The 15,825-nt window shown below is 23.9% G+C and overlaps 1 protein-coding gene across 2 annotated transcripts in view; it reads left to right on the plus strand.

Annotated features, from left to right (window-relative positions):
• Positions 1 to 15,825, plus strand: part of LOC113549255 — a 107,869-nt gene that overhangs the window by 58,259 nt on the left and 33,785 nt on the right. For both annotated transcript variants that reach the window (XM_026950465.1, XM_026950464.1), the window contains one exon: positions 15,163 to 15,250. In XM_026950465.1, the coding sequence (XP_026806266.1) occupies positions 15,163 to 15,250 (88 nt within the window). The remainder of the gene's footprint in view (positions 1 to 15,162; positions 15,251 to 15,825) is intronic.

Raw genomic sequence — 15,825 nt, forward strand, 5'->3', positions numbered from 1 at the left:
AAGCTACAATCATAATAAGGGTTAAATAATTATTATATTATATTTATATTTATAAATAAAATTGCAAATATTTCCACACTTGAGAAAATATTAAGGCATATTTATGTTGGAGGGCCCTAAATATGTCACTGTATTAATGTATAATCTTTAAAAACAGTTAATAATATTTATTTTATAACATCAAACGAGAATATATTTTATACAAATTATATCGTTTTATCTTTTTGGTAAAAACTTTTAATTTTTATGACTACCTACCTAATAATAAATTAAGTATAGTAGAATGTAACTTACACCCCATACTAAGTTATGATAAAATACAAATTAACTTAAATAAAAATAAGAAAAATATTTATCTATTTTTTAATCCATAATAGTTTAACATTTCGATTGGTCATTCTGTTGATAGGAAACCGAGAATGTGGAAGTATAGGCTTTCGCTTATATTCTATAATCTACATCGTAGTTGTTAAGTCGATACACGAAATACAGACCGGACATAATCCGGAGTATGGTCATTATCTCCAATTCGAAAATAACCCATGGCTAGTAATAGCAGTTCTACCTTCCTAGTCATATCCTTTTAATCGCCTTTTGTGATAATCAGGAGATGCGAGTTTATCGGCTGTGGGCTATACGTACTTCAATTTGTTTGACCTACAGAGTAAAAAAATTGTTAGTATTTACAGGTAATCGAAATTAATTTGTAACAAAAAATGTATTGAATTCAAATGGCAATTAATTAAAAGACGATTTAGGAAATTGTTTACTATGAAACATTTAGAAGATTAAGCCACTAAAAATATTATCGAATAATAAGTATAACATAGTGCAAGACTTTTCTACCATTTAATATAGAATAATAATAAAACTATAAAATTACAGATACCTCAAGACATTATATTATATTATTACAAAACATAGTATTACAATAGAATTTTAATTTAATTAGAATAGCTACCCCCTAGTGTGCACTTAATAATATCAGTATTAGAATAAAGAAACAGAATACCTTATCATAGTCACTACGATGATCCCCATGATAAACTGACTAATATGCATCTATACTATGAATTCGTTTTTACCATTCCAAACATATTTTCATCCCACACTTTATTGACTATAAGAAAATCATTCTGTACTGAGTTCAGTGTACTCTGAGTATATTCATTTGATAAACATTCATCTTATTTCAATCTCAATATTGTATTTCTATGTGAAACAAACACTACTATATGACAGCAATTAAATATCAATTATAAACATAAATCTTAGTTGCTAATTAGTTCAACTAGTTGACTCGGCTAAACTGAATCTACATATAACTACTCTTTTGAGCAAGACTTGATGTATTGTATGAATATCATAACTCTCTCTAAAAGTTACTTTAAACTGTCAGCATAAGACTTTGGTTTTCTAAATAAAATGTGTCACTGAATCATCACATATACCAAAATATATAGTAATTTAGATTATCGAACTTTACTTTTTTTTTTTTATAGACACCTCTCGAAACAAGAATAATTTTTTTTGAAAGAAACTATTTTGTATATATTGACATTATATTATCTAGTCAAAACATTGATTGTACATGTGCACCTTTTGCATAAATGTACACAATATTATATACAGTCACATATAACATTCATCTACACGTGTAATAAAATACACCACGAACAGTAGTAGAATTAGTAAGGATGTATTAACCTGACACATAATACCGTCATAAAAGTGGATCATATAAGAGACCACCAGACTACGGGTCATTTAACACGAACATTGTATCAGACGCAACGAACGACATTTCCGTATTGCACATCATAAAAACCAAGATTTATTATTCTGTCATTTACGCTCAAAAATAATAAACATATAGTATGATATTATATATTAGCTACTCGCACTATTTTTTAACTTAATATATTTTCATTTTTATTTGTATTTTACTATACTCGACATAAAACTGTTTAAATCACAATTAATACTCCGTGGTTTGTCTAATATCATATTTTGTTTAAAAATAATCCCTATACTGGTTCATTAATGTGTACACTAAGTTACTATTGACAAGTGATGTATAATTTACATATCACCATTTACCCGAGTAGATATTTCGATTGTACCTAATAGTGTACATGCCAAAGTATATTATATAGATGTGTAATTTAGTAATTCAATATAAATCCAATGGGGAAAATATTTATCGCTAATATTATTAATTCCCTGTCTAGTCAACGTAGCTTTTGATGAAACCATACAGTACTATAATAATTATATATAAAACGATTGTCCATGACTAAGCCTAGTTAGTTGAACTATTGAATGGTAATGTATTATGTGTAACGCGCATTCAAACGATATTATAGTATTATGTTGTCATATTATACGTGTTTACAACGTATGAGTAGTTCAAGCACAGTCTAATCATTGTCCGTTAAGTAATCTTCAAAGCTTATATAATACTAAAATAGCTTATAATAGTATCTCATAGAAACTCGTCATTTGAATTTCGAGGCTACTGGCTTTTCATGGTTGTTACAGGTATTTAGGTACTTGATTTGGTTTATTTGTTTGATAAAATAAAATAAATTCTAAATAGTAAAACTAAAAAATATTTTTAATGGTAATTAATATGTATGTTTTAATTGATAGTGTTATCATTTTTTGTAGTTATAAGATGTTAACTTAAAACGCTACAATATTTTATAAAACTTATAATTCAAATGTATTATACCTAAATTCGACGATACTACATAATATTACGTGGATCTAAATGAAAAAAAGAATGATTCGAAATAAATATGTTAAATAATTGGTGTACAATCTTCATATCATTTTTATTGTTAGTATAATCTTCAGTTAACCCCTTATTAATACGAATATTTCGCCCAAAATTGGATAGATGCTAAAACCTCTACGTAGTTTCAAGATTTCAATAATCTTAATTTAACGATTAGAAACATTAAAAAATAAATAGATAATGATAACGCAACAGCGTTTACAATTATCACTTACATCTATTTTTTTATAACTACTTCGAGTATTAGGTACGTAAAATTAAATAATCTATTGTGCTGCAAAAATTTACTAAATTTATCACTAAAACTATCCAACCATTATTTATTCAGAAAGAAAACAAGATTATATACAAAGTGATTCAAGTGACTTCGTTTTCAATGACGCTAACCTTGACGTCTCAACACAACAAGCACCACAAAACAATAGCTATAAACGTGGTTAATCTTATGTTTATCAGTTCTCAAGAAAATTAAAACTCCTAATATTTATTTACCTAGCCTAATATAATCTCTGCAATGTTTTATAAAACTTTATCAAATTAAAAAAACACATTTGAAATAACCAAATATGCAAACCTCTATCCATGTCTATATTTATTAAAGTGTTATAGATTTCACATTTAAGTTTCAATTGTTCTTCGGCTAATTTAAATATCTAAGAGAACCCCCTAATCTTTACAGAAAAATTATCCATTTCTTAAATTAATAAAAAGCCAAATACCATGTATAATTATATTTTTAAATATATTTAGAACTCTATAATTTAAAACATATACAAAAATTGGAATCAACTTTATATTATTTAATAGATAAATAAATATACTTTTAACATATGCCAGTAAATATAGTGTGAATGTATCTCCATAAATTCTTAGATGTAACATATACTAACATATAATATTAAATTTCAAAATGTTGTTGAAAATGTTGTTACAAGCTTCCGTTGTTTATATTTTTAAAAAAATTATATTATACTTAGTTTTTTTTTTAAATTATGATAGTTAACTATAATTAAAATGCATTAACTATTATTTAAATATACTTTGTTTATAATATATTATATATTTTTAAATTTTGATTTTCAAACATTACTTGTAGATTTAATTTATTCACATTAATGCACTTATATAAATTTAAAAGGCGAAAGATTCCTGACTATGTCATTTCATTATGGAACTTCAAAGTACTTTAACATTTAGTTCAACGAAGATTAGCTTAGTGGGAGTCCATGGTAAATCATGCAACATCACATCGAGAGAAATAGCTATTAAGATCAGAGTAGAACCCAGAAAAAAATAAGACATAAAAATTATCAACAAAAACCCTAGGATGCCTTTGACATATAGTAATCTTTTTTAACAAAAATAAAAGCTGATGGACAGCTAATTTTTTTTTTAATAACGATAGTGATAAAAAAAAATTATTTTGAAATAATATAATAAGACTGAAAAACCAACACCAAACACTACATGTAATGTTATGAAATTATTTTAATTTAAAACACAACTTTTGTCACATTAAAAAAAAACTAATCCGAATAGTGTCTAGTATAATCAAAAATAATCAAAATTTTATTAAAAAACAATGACTTGTTTCCATTTTATCAGTATTTTCGGTCTCAAAAACCCACTAATAAATTTAAACATTATATCCATAAAATATAACCTGTATTCTATATTAACTGTCACTCCTAAATTTTTAAAGATTTTCCTTAAATCTGTAAAATACAATGTGTAGGAAATTTTAATATAAACATGTGATGAGAATTTCAACCATCTACAGCTATACTTTTTTGAATTGCAAAACAAAATAACAAAATTATTGATGAAAAATCATTTTTCTATAAGGGTATATCCAATTTCGTAAAAATTTAAACTTCAAATGCTCATATAAAATATTTTTGTAATTACTCGACACATTTTTCATAAAAATTCAACAATTACAACGTAGTATAAGGAACTATATGTTTTTGAATTATACCAAAAAAACAACATTTCTAAAACAGATTTTTTTTTAAATACTGGTTTTGAATGAAAATTCCCATGTTTTGTGTATTCTTTTTTCCTTAGCAATTTCGAGAAATAATAAGAATTTTTACTTTTGGAGAAGTTATTTTGGAATATTTTTAAAAATAAATTCGATGACTTATTATTGCTTTGAATAATAAAATAATAAATATTATTATCTTAAGTATTATATTTAAATTAATTAAATGAATAAAACAACTGATAATATGAGTACTTCAGTCTCCACAGCTTGCTGAATTATTCTTTAACAAGCAGCTTAATTTTTTACAGTAAGTAATGTGTTACTTTTTATTTTATTTATTTTTAATTATACTGTCTAAACTTAAATTATATAATTTAATTCTCAAATAAAACAAATCCAATTTTATTTTAAGTATTACATAACTACAATAATAAAATTTGTATGTGCCATGCACATAAAACATATTTATATTAACATTTACATTAGCATATTGAATAATCGGTTAAAGTTACCGAAACATCAATGTGTGCTCTTTATTTAATTAATTAACGTATATTATAATACATAAAACCATTTAGATGAATATATTTGGCGTTTTAATAAAACGTTTAACAATGAAATTTATAATAATGTATTACGTGTGGAATATTGGCTATTCAAATATATATTATAATGTGTCCATTAAAAACAGACATTTAAATGACATTTCATTCTGTTATTGATTTTAGTCGTTTTTCTTCGTGTTATTAAAATGTATATTTTCCACTCTGTCATAACCATAGTTATGTATGAATGGGTGGCATATTATATGAAAAATAAAATAATGCGCTATATAAAAAAAATTATAACACCAAGGTAAAAAATGCAATACATTCGTCACTTTACTTAGAATCTAAAAAAAATAGTGATGTACTTATGAATATTATATTACATTTGTTAACTTACATAATTATGTTCAATAGCATTCTTTACATTAAATTATTCAATAGCTGTAAATAATATGACTTATAATAACTAATGCTGTGTTTTATTTATAGGTAAAAATGTTTATATTTCTAGTTATATGATAGGTACATAATGAGTATATTAATATATTAAAACTATTTAAAAAATAATAAAAATACAAGTTAAACTAAAAAATAATTTTGAATTTTACATCAAACTCAAATTCAAATAGAAATGCAATTTTTCTTACAGTTAAAACTGTACTTGTTAGTCAAGAAGAAGAAATTCAATAAGTGTTCATAAATCAAAATCTCTTAGTTGACATATATTGAAGGTGTTAGACGTAACATAGTGTCGTGTAAGATATATACAGTGACATTGAGATCGATTCAAGTAATATATTTAATGTTATCAATCACCTTCGACAAGATTCAATACTATGAAATCTTTAGAATTTACTCAGAGCCGATTTCGAATCTTTCATGAGCAAACCTGTCAATTTTATTAGATAGTCTTGATTTTTTTATTATATAGTAGTTGTAACAAAAAAAATGCATATTATACTATAACTTAGTTATAGAAAAAAACAAATTGACATAATAAAATATTATTTTTTTATATATCTTAAATTTATTAAGACGTAAAACTTTATTTTATTTCGTATAGTATTAATAGTGTATTTATACATTGTCTATCATAACAAAAACACTATTATTATATTATAGTACTATAAAAGTGATTAATACAATTAATATTATCAATATTATACATTAGAAAATTTTTTTATATTTTAGATTGTTACCAAAGGTTTTATAACAATTGCTTATTGTTCTTTTGGAAAATACTTTAAAGGGTAGACAAAATTATTAAAGTAACAGCAAGTTCTTTTTTGTATTTAACTTAGAGTTCAGGTTGTATGTATTATAACAGTATTTCCTATTGTAAGACTTAACCCATTAAATCAAACAACCACCAACGGACCAAATAATACTCGAATTTTATTTTATAACAATAACTAATTTATGTTTTTATCTTTAATTATCATTAATTATCAAAAGTTATTAGAAATCACTGTGTTAGATACATAATGTATCATACATTGTGTTTATAATTAAGGACTTCATGATTTCAAAAATTTACAAAATTAAAAATAATAAAAAAATATGCAAAAAACTTCTTGTTTTTAATTAATTTTTTACAAAAAAAAAAAAAAATTTTATAAACACAATGATTTAATATTCATTTTAAATTCTAAGCATCCATGCATGTTGCTTAATCTTATTCTTTATAAATAAAGTATTATAAATACTTTTATAATCACTAGTTGTTGACAAAATACAATTCAATCAAATTAAAAGCTTCCATCTCTTTTTAACTATATTAAATGTTAATTCAGGGCCGTCCTTTGATGTGTGTGTGAGGGTGTCTACCGCCCCCCCCCCCATCCACTCATAATTTTTCAATATTTAGTCGGCAAATTTGACTATTGGTCAAAATTCTCCGAAATTCGACATGATCAGTATTTTAATTGTATTTTTATTATTTTCAAAAAGTATATGTAAAAAATGTCGATGACGGTAATATTACTAATACATCGAATTCCAAAAATGGAGGATCTACTATCAGTTTTTCGCGACTGTACAACCCGCGGGTATTCTATTCACTTATTCTTGATATTATAAAATATTATTTTATTATTGTGGCAAAGTGCGCTTTTTCAGTCGATAGTAAATTATTATCGTCTGACGTCTATTCGATTATTCGTCTTAAAGTGGTAACATTGTGTTCTGTAACTACTAGACATGAACTGTTTTCTATAATTTTATTATAATATAATTATATTTTCATATTTATGCTATTTTAATAATCATGATTCATAAATATTGACCATAAAAATTAAATATATTTCAGTAAACGAAAACCGATTAAATTAGAGTGCCTAGAATGTGATAAAACATTTGATAATAATTACAGGGGCTCATAACTACGTGTTATTAAAAATAATTTAAAATCATCTATAAATGATGATAGATTGGATTCCTGTAAGATTTTTATCGTGGAAGAAGATGTGGGTGATCAATTAGATACACACAAAATATACACAAAATAGCAACATTATGGGCAACTTTGAAAAACTGTAGAATTAATATCAATTGATGATCTTAAATTATTTTTCATAACTCGCATTATTTTTGTATGATAGCGTTAATGTACGAAATTCTGTACCTAATTCTATAAAATAGCTAATTATTTTATAGAATTACGGATAATTTGAGTTACTAGTAAGTATTGAATGAATCCATAAATACTTACTTAAACTATTATTACGTTATGTAATACTTATTGCATGTTTAAAAACTCTGTAATTTGAATTAATGCGAAAACTATATTGCATAATTTAAATAAATATATTTAAATAGAATATTTTTTTTGTCACCTATACGTATTGTTTGTAATTTATAAGACTTTGATAACTCACATGCCAAATTAAAAAAGTGTATGAAAATATATTCTCATTTTTATCCACACCGAAAAAAACGTTATGCTGGCAAAAATACAGTACAATAATATTTTAATGCTATTTAAACAATTTTGCTTTTGCCAGCTTATGAAAATCTCATGAGCCCAATGTCTCTTGTGTAACTCATTTAAATGCGTGAGTCATGTACATGCAAATTCCTTGAGCTGGATTTTCTTAAATCACTAAATTATTCATGCAGCGAGAAAATAAAACGTAGGAGACCCATTGATATAGTAGTAGTAGTAATACATACTACCATATTATAATAATATGTGGACGAGACTAGACATGTACACGTAAGCGCACAAGCACTCAGTAAGTACTTCACTACTTCATCGACCAATATTCTTTAATCCGTGATTATGCATAATTAAAAAACCCTGCAGAGTGCGTCTGTGTATAGATGTATAGACAAATTTACTACCCAACGCGCCGCCTGTATTACCATCCTTGGTACGTTCAACGGGTAATCATTACCGTCGTAATAATAATGTCATGAACCGTAAAATTTATCACATAATATATGATTCCCGAACACCTTACACATGTTACCGATCACACGCGTGAACAAAAAACAATACATATATAATAAACATTACACTATGAAATAAATATTCTAGTCATATTTTTGGCTTCTAACGATTACATATTGTTTTGAATTGATATGATTAGTACTGCATATGGTTAACAGTGTAATCGAAATGTATTCCGATTTAAATAATTTCATTCGAATTTTCCGTAAATATTTTTTGTTGAAACACAGCAGCGTCTACTAACGATTAGGGTATCAATAAAATATGTCCGGTTTTACTTAAGAATTTAAATTATAATGTAAGATTACTGGCATTGAATTTATCAAAAATTGTTCATATACCTATTAAAATTTAATAAATGTTATTCTCAATATTTTTTTTTTTTAATATTAGTGACAATTTAGATATTTTCAAAAAATACTTTTAACAAAAATTAATTAATAATATTCCTAAAAATGACTTAGGATAATATTAATAATCATTAACCATGACTATATGAATATAGAGACATTTATCAAAATGGTGTACTTATTTCAATGCAGTAAATAGTAAATTATTCAAAATTCAAAGATAATAAAGAGAAAATAAAGGGTAGCTATTTAAAAAAGTAAATTTCCATTTACAAAATTATTCTAAACTACTATCAAAAATTTCCGTTATTCTCGTAAATATTATAGTAAAAAAGTTATATGAAACTAAAAAAAAATAATCTCCTCCTCATATTTTCAAATAATTTAATAATTTTTTTATTAAAAGTATTCATACTTTTTCATTTTAATTCCACAAGAAAAAATGAATTTTATCAAAACATAACCGATTTTTTAAATTTATAAAAAACATAAATAAAATAAAACCTTTATGAAAACTGAATTTTTTTATATAAAAACAAGACAGTAAGTATAGTATATATATATATATATAAAAAACAAATAATTTCCTCGCTACGATCAGAATCCAACATTAAAGTTACCAAGAAAATAAGTTATTTCATTTCAAAATATTGATATTAATAATACATTAAATGAAATAAGAGTTTCGAAGAGAGTAAATATTTTTTTGAATTGTTGAAAATTTGAAGTTATTGGAAATATTGATAATGTATTGCGTATAATATTATATATAAGAATACTACATAGTTTATATACCTAGAATAGTATAAAAACGAAATACAGCTATCAGATGTCATAATACTTCAAATAAAATTAATAAATATTGAAACCCTAAAAATAATAATAATCGAAAAATATTTTACTTTGAAATACTATATAATATAATACTTTTACACCAAATTATAAAAATGTGTAGAATAATATGATTTCACACAATATACTATGATAAATATTCACAGCAAAACTATTTTATATATTTTTATTGGATGATATAATATGATAATAATAACAGACATTCTAGTATTATTTAGAAGAAATTAATCCATTATTCATAAATAGACATTGAATAGACAAATTCGTGGAAAAATAGATACGCATAATAAACATGTTTTTAAATAAAACATTGAGAATCTTATTTCATTACCTATTACATAATATTACAAACATGAATACATTATAATAAACAAACTGATTATTTTTATTATAGGTAGTTAAAAATCAAATTTCAGCTAAATTCGAAATTATTTTAAATTAAATTACTATGATATTTCAATGTAAATTAATTTTTTCATGATGAAGAGCACTAATGTTTGTATACTGCAGTAATGTCTTTGTAAATTATTATTTATTAAGCCAGACAATGGACTGTATTACACTAATTATGTATGTAAGACCATGAAAATAAAAAAAAAAATGGTATATTAACATTCAGATGTTATAAATCATATACTAAAAAATATACAATAACCGAGAATCCTAAAACTAAATTTAAACTCGAGTTAATAAAATGAAGGAGAACAAAATTATATTTCAAACTTTTCATTAAAATTAATTACGACCATTAGTACTTATACAATGTTATGATATAATTGAAGACCAATAGACAAATAAAAAAATTATACTTCTAACGTGGAAACATTTTTCAAATCCCATACACAAATAATTGTCATTGAAACTAAAAAATCTCCGATGTATCAAATGTACAATATTGTAGTTTTGGTCTCCTCGGATTTAAAAGCTATAATTTTATAATATTATATCCTATGTACTATCGCCTATAGGCTATCTCTATCGTATAATTAATGAAAAATAATAAATAAAACCTCGTATGTGTTACCTATGTGATTGTTTATGAAATACCTTCTATGCGATTAAACATTTATAATGTGACACCACTATCATTCAAAAATAACTCCTATCTATGTGACATAATTTACCTTATAATATGTAAGATTTTATATAATTTTAAAATTTTAAAATTTGTTTCTGTAGGTTATTAAAATTTTTTTTTATGTTATTGTGTGATCTATATTTGAATTTTAACACACAGTGTTTTTGTTTCAACCACGTAATGTTAAATTATGTCTACATTTTAATTTACAAAACCAGGACTAGAAAATATTTAAAATAAATAAACAAATATTATGTTATAGACTTATAATCTATGCGGTCCGTGTCGACCAACTTTATAACTAGGTTACAACGCTGTAATCTAAAATTAATAAAATAATTTAGACTGTAGTTTATCATTCTAGTTGTTTAAATAGATGTATTCTACATCAAAGTTAAAATTATGACATATTTCACAGTGTGTTTGTGACAATGAATATTTTACGATTATTATCATTATAATATATCCTATACTCTAGTAATCTAGTTCAGACGTTAAAAATATAAAGAATTAAGTATTCAACTGGCAATAGTGTAATTCAAACTGTGTAATTAACAAAGTGTAATTAGTAATTATATCAAATTTTAAGGCACTAAAGTAAAGTACCTTAATACTAAGGTATTATACCTACTATACATTTTTCTAGTTATTTTACAGCTAATTATATTATTTATTGACAAAACGAAAAATTAATAGCGATATCAAGTCTATTTTGTGAGTGGTTGAAATAATAATAATCCTTTCTTTAATACTATATATATATATTTAGCTTAACACCAAAAAATTAATGATAATTAACACATTGATGTTAATCAAAGTTATAATGATATCTATGTTGTAAAACATATAATCTCCAAATATTGCTATTATTCTCAGTTGATACACAATAATATTTATAAAATAAAACATGATCTATCCGAATAAACTATGATGATACTTGGATCAGTAATGTATATATAATACGTCATAGAGATTGCATTAACAGTATTATACAATTGTGATTACTGAAAAAAGTACTTTGACAGTACAATTATCTAAAAAAAAAAAATGTCTTTTAAAATTCGTATTTATATTACTTATACCACAAAGATTAATCGAGAATAATAATGTTCCACGCAGAATAAATGATGAAATATTATATGTATTAAAATTCATAATGTAACATAATTATCGTTCGTATAATATTTCTGTTTATAGAGATATAAAATATGTGCGTAGTTAGATGGACATAAATAACACCACAGTGTGCGGAAACCGTGACTTGAAGAAAATTTAATTGGTAGAATATATCACAGTAATGATAAACTATCAAATTAAAAACGTAATTTAATTTAGGTCCACATTTCAATTATTCCAAAACGAAGATGGAAACTATATTTTGCTTATTTTTTCATAACTATTGATATAAATTTCTTTTCTATTAACAAAGACTACAATCGGTAGTATGGCCAGAGTACTTGCAAACTATATTATGTATGGGTGCACGTTACGAATCTCACGTTGTGGACATCGTTGGCTGAACGAAACAGTTCACACCACAGTTTACCCGGTAGTAACAAAAAAAAAGTTAGATAATAATAATAATGTTATGTACCGTGTCAATGTTAGACAAAAGTTTGTGTTCAACAAATAACTTCCAAGACTTGGGAAACTCCATTTCCTCGCAGTGATATTTGGAAAATGTTCTCTAGAATTCCGCGTGGGTCATCATGCGTTTGTGGTTACGTTCGTTACATCTTAACGTCATCTACACAAATCGAAACCATCAAAACACGTACTCATATTGCCTGCTTTCGTATATAGATACAGCACATTTATAATATTGATATGCCTGTTTGGCTATTAATTTATTGTACATAAGAGAAAAATTGAATTGCACATCGTGACAAAATCGAGTAACGTGGAGTATTAAACACTGCTCAACACATAAATTATATGAGCAGTGTAGTGCCTTTCACACGTCATACCTATAATAGTACCCAAAAAATGACTTAATCAAAATCTAGCAATGACAAAAAAATTTATTTTAAAATGTAAGACAAAGTAGTTGATTTTATATTATATATACCTATCAAATTAGTATCAGCTACATTCTTTTTTAGATATTAATAGTTTTATGAATACATACTTCAAATATTTCAATAAATATTACGCTTATATCATATAATGTGTGGTAAAAATCAGTTTTTATTATTGTATTGTACTAGAAATTAAAAACAATTCATAATCTGTGCTTAGGTAATCGTATTTGTCAATTTAAAAATACCATATCAATATAGGCAAAGTTGAAAATATTTATGAAGTAATTAACATTTTAATATTGGCCAGAAATTTGTATTACTTAATTGGATCTTACTTCTTAGGTGATATAAATAAAATATCATATAATATTTTTTATACTTTAAGTTAATCCATTTTTCAATATTTTCCAACAATATAAATCAAAATAATTTTATTAATATTAGCTAAATCCTAAAATTAATTTCATATTCATAGAAAATAATATCTCAAATGGCAACATACAATACGTAATACGTAACATTATGCCTATACATACATCAGAGTACTGTTTTTTTTTTTAATGAGTCCTAAGATAAAAACTATCTGTTTAATTTTAACAAGAAAAATATTTTAAGGACACTTATTTTCCAACTATCTATAAAGTAAAATGAATGAAAAGTAACAAAATTAATACTTTTGTCAGAATTTAGAGTTATGCACTCTTTTTCACTTTATAAGTAACAAAAGCGTATCGTACAAATATTTTCCTTTTTATATATAAATAATATTTACTTCAAAGGCCATTAGTTATAAGCAGATTTGTAAAATATTTAGATAGTAATTGGCATAATTTTTGAACTATTGTTACAATTATATATTTTAACTTGGTTATACTTTATTGTACAAACTTTTTTCAATTATAATTAAATTGTAATGAGAATGGATTTTTTGGTCATAGTGTTGCATTCATTTTGCCTGATATAGTGATATATCATAAATACTCGTATTTAAGATGGCGAGAGGTTATTAGCGGTATTCTGTAATAAAGTGTTTGACTAAAGTATCATCCAACAAGTTGATTTGATAATAATTGGTCTGTGGTCATTATAAATCTATGAGATAATATCGTGTATATATATATATATTTAATAAGTCTGCTAATAATTGTTTTTTTTTTCATAATTATATATGTTTACACATTTATTGAATATTAATAAACTATAAAAAAAAAATTATTTTGTTTAGTAATGCACTTATAATATTGTATTTTATATATTATAGTCACAATACTTATGTAGCTAATACAAGGAGTTAACATTTAAATAACTTTTTTTATAGTTGGAATAAAAGTAATTTTATGTTATTTGGATTAGAATATAAGAAGATATATTTAATACTAAGATTATTGATGATTGTAATAATTTCCTTTACAAAGGAACTTATAATGCGATTACTCCTTTTTCCCAAATTCAAAACTCTGCTTATAAATTTTAATGTCATATAGGCTTATAAAGGTTTCCACTTCTGAAAAGACTACCAAAACATAGTAACTCTTTAAAAACTTCTATTTGAAATTATTTTAAAGCTAATTGATTTATTTTAGTTTTATCTATATAGTATGTTTCAACGAATTCAATAAAGCTTTATAAGTTATATTTATAACATCAATTTACATTTTTTTCGTACATATTAAGTAAAAGTGAGAATTTATAAAAATAATGATACAATATTTATATAATCTATATACATAATACATATTATCTAGGTAATACTCTAATAATAATGCATATTACACCCATTAAATTATTAAACATTATTTAAATTTCGGTTTTTAGAATTCTAAACTAATTGATAAAAAAATATCATTTTTTTAGCGAGAACGTATACGTTCATACATACACACACACGCACACACACTATCACAATATATATATATATATATATATATAATTTAAATTACTATTAAATTATTAAATAGGACATTATACTTTATTAAATAATATTAATATTTTATCTTTGAGTATGAAATTATATTATTTATAATAAATATTTAAATATACATTTATTTTATGTTTATAAATTTGGTGTGTTTCAGAATATTTCTGTATTAGTTGTACTAATATACAGTTGGATGATAAGTTCAAACATGAAAAATGCACTTCTGCTTCAAGATGTATTTTATGGTGAGTAAACGTAGTTCACTTAATAAAATGATATATATACATACATACATTTTAAATATTATTTACAACAAAATAAATATATCTCCATTTATAACATATGTAATTGGTAGTAAAATCTGATACTATAAGATTATAAATTTGAAAAAATTTGCCACTATTTAAAGTTTCACATATTATTTTCTTATTTAAAAATAATACTTACTTTTTTATCATATAATTCGGTACATCATTTAATAAAATACAACCATAAACTGATCATCATTAATAACTAAAAGCAAATTGCATAATATAATGTAATGAAGTGATATTATAATTTAATTTTAGATTTATTTGTTTATAACTTAGTTTAAGCCTTTATTAGACATCGTTATTTATTTTCAACGATTTATTTTTCATTTTGTAACTAAACTCAATCAAATAATAATTTTTTTTTAATTTATGTTGGCGTTGCATTACTATACATTTTCTTGCTCATTTATATTTTATAAACATGGATGGGTTATAACATTACTTATAACGAAAACGGAGAGCATCTTTTTGCTCTAATTTTCAATCAACTAAAATACCTCGTCTGC

The sequence above is a fragment of the Rhopalosiphum maidis genome, chromosome 1, assembly GCF_003676215.2.
Source record: "Rhopalosiphum maidis isolate BTI-1 chromosome 1, ASM367621v3, whole genome shotgun sequence".
NCBI classification, from domain to species: domain Eukaryota; kingdom Metazoa; phylum Arthropoda; class Insecta; order Hemiptera; family Aphididae; genus Rhopalosiphum; species Rhopalosiphum maidis.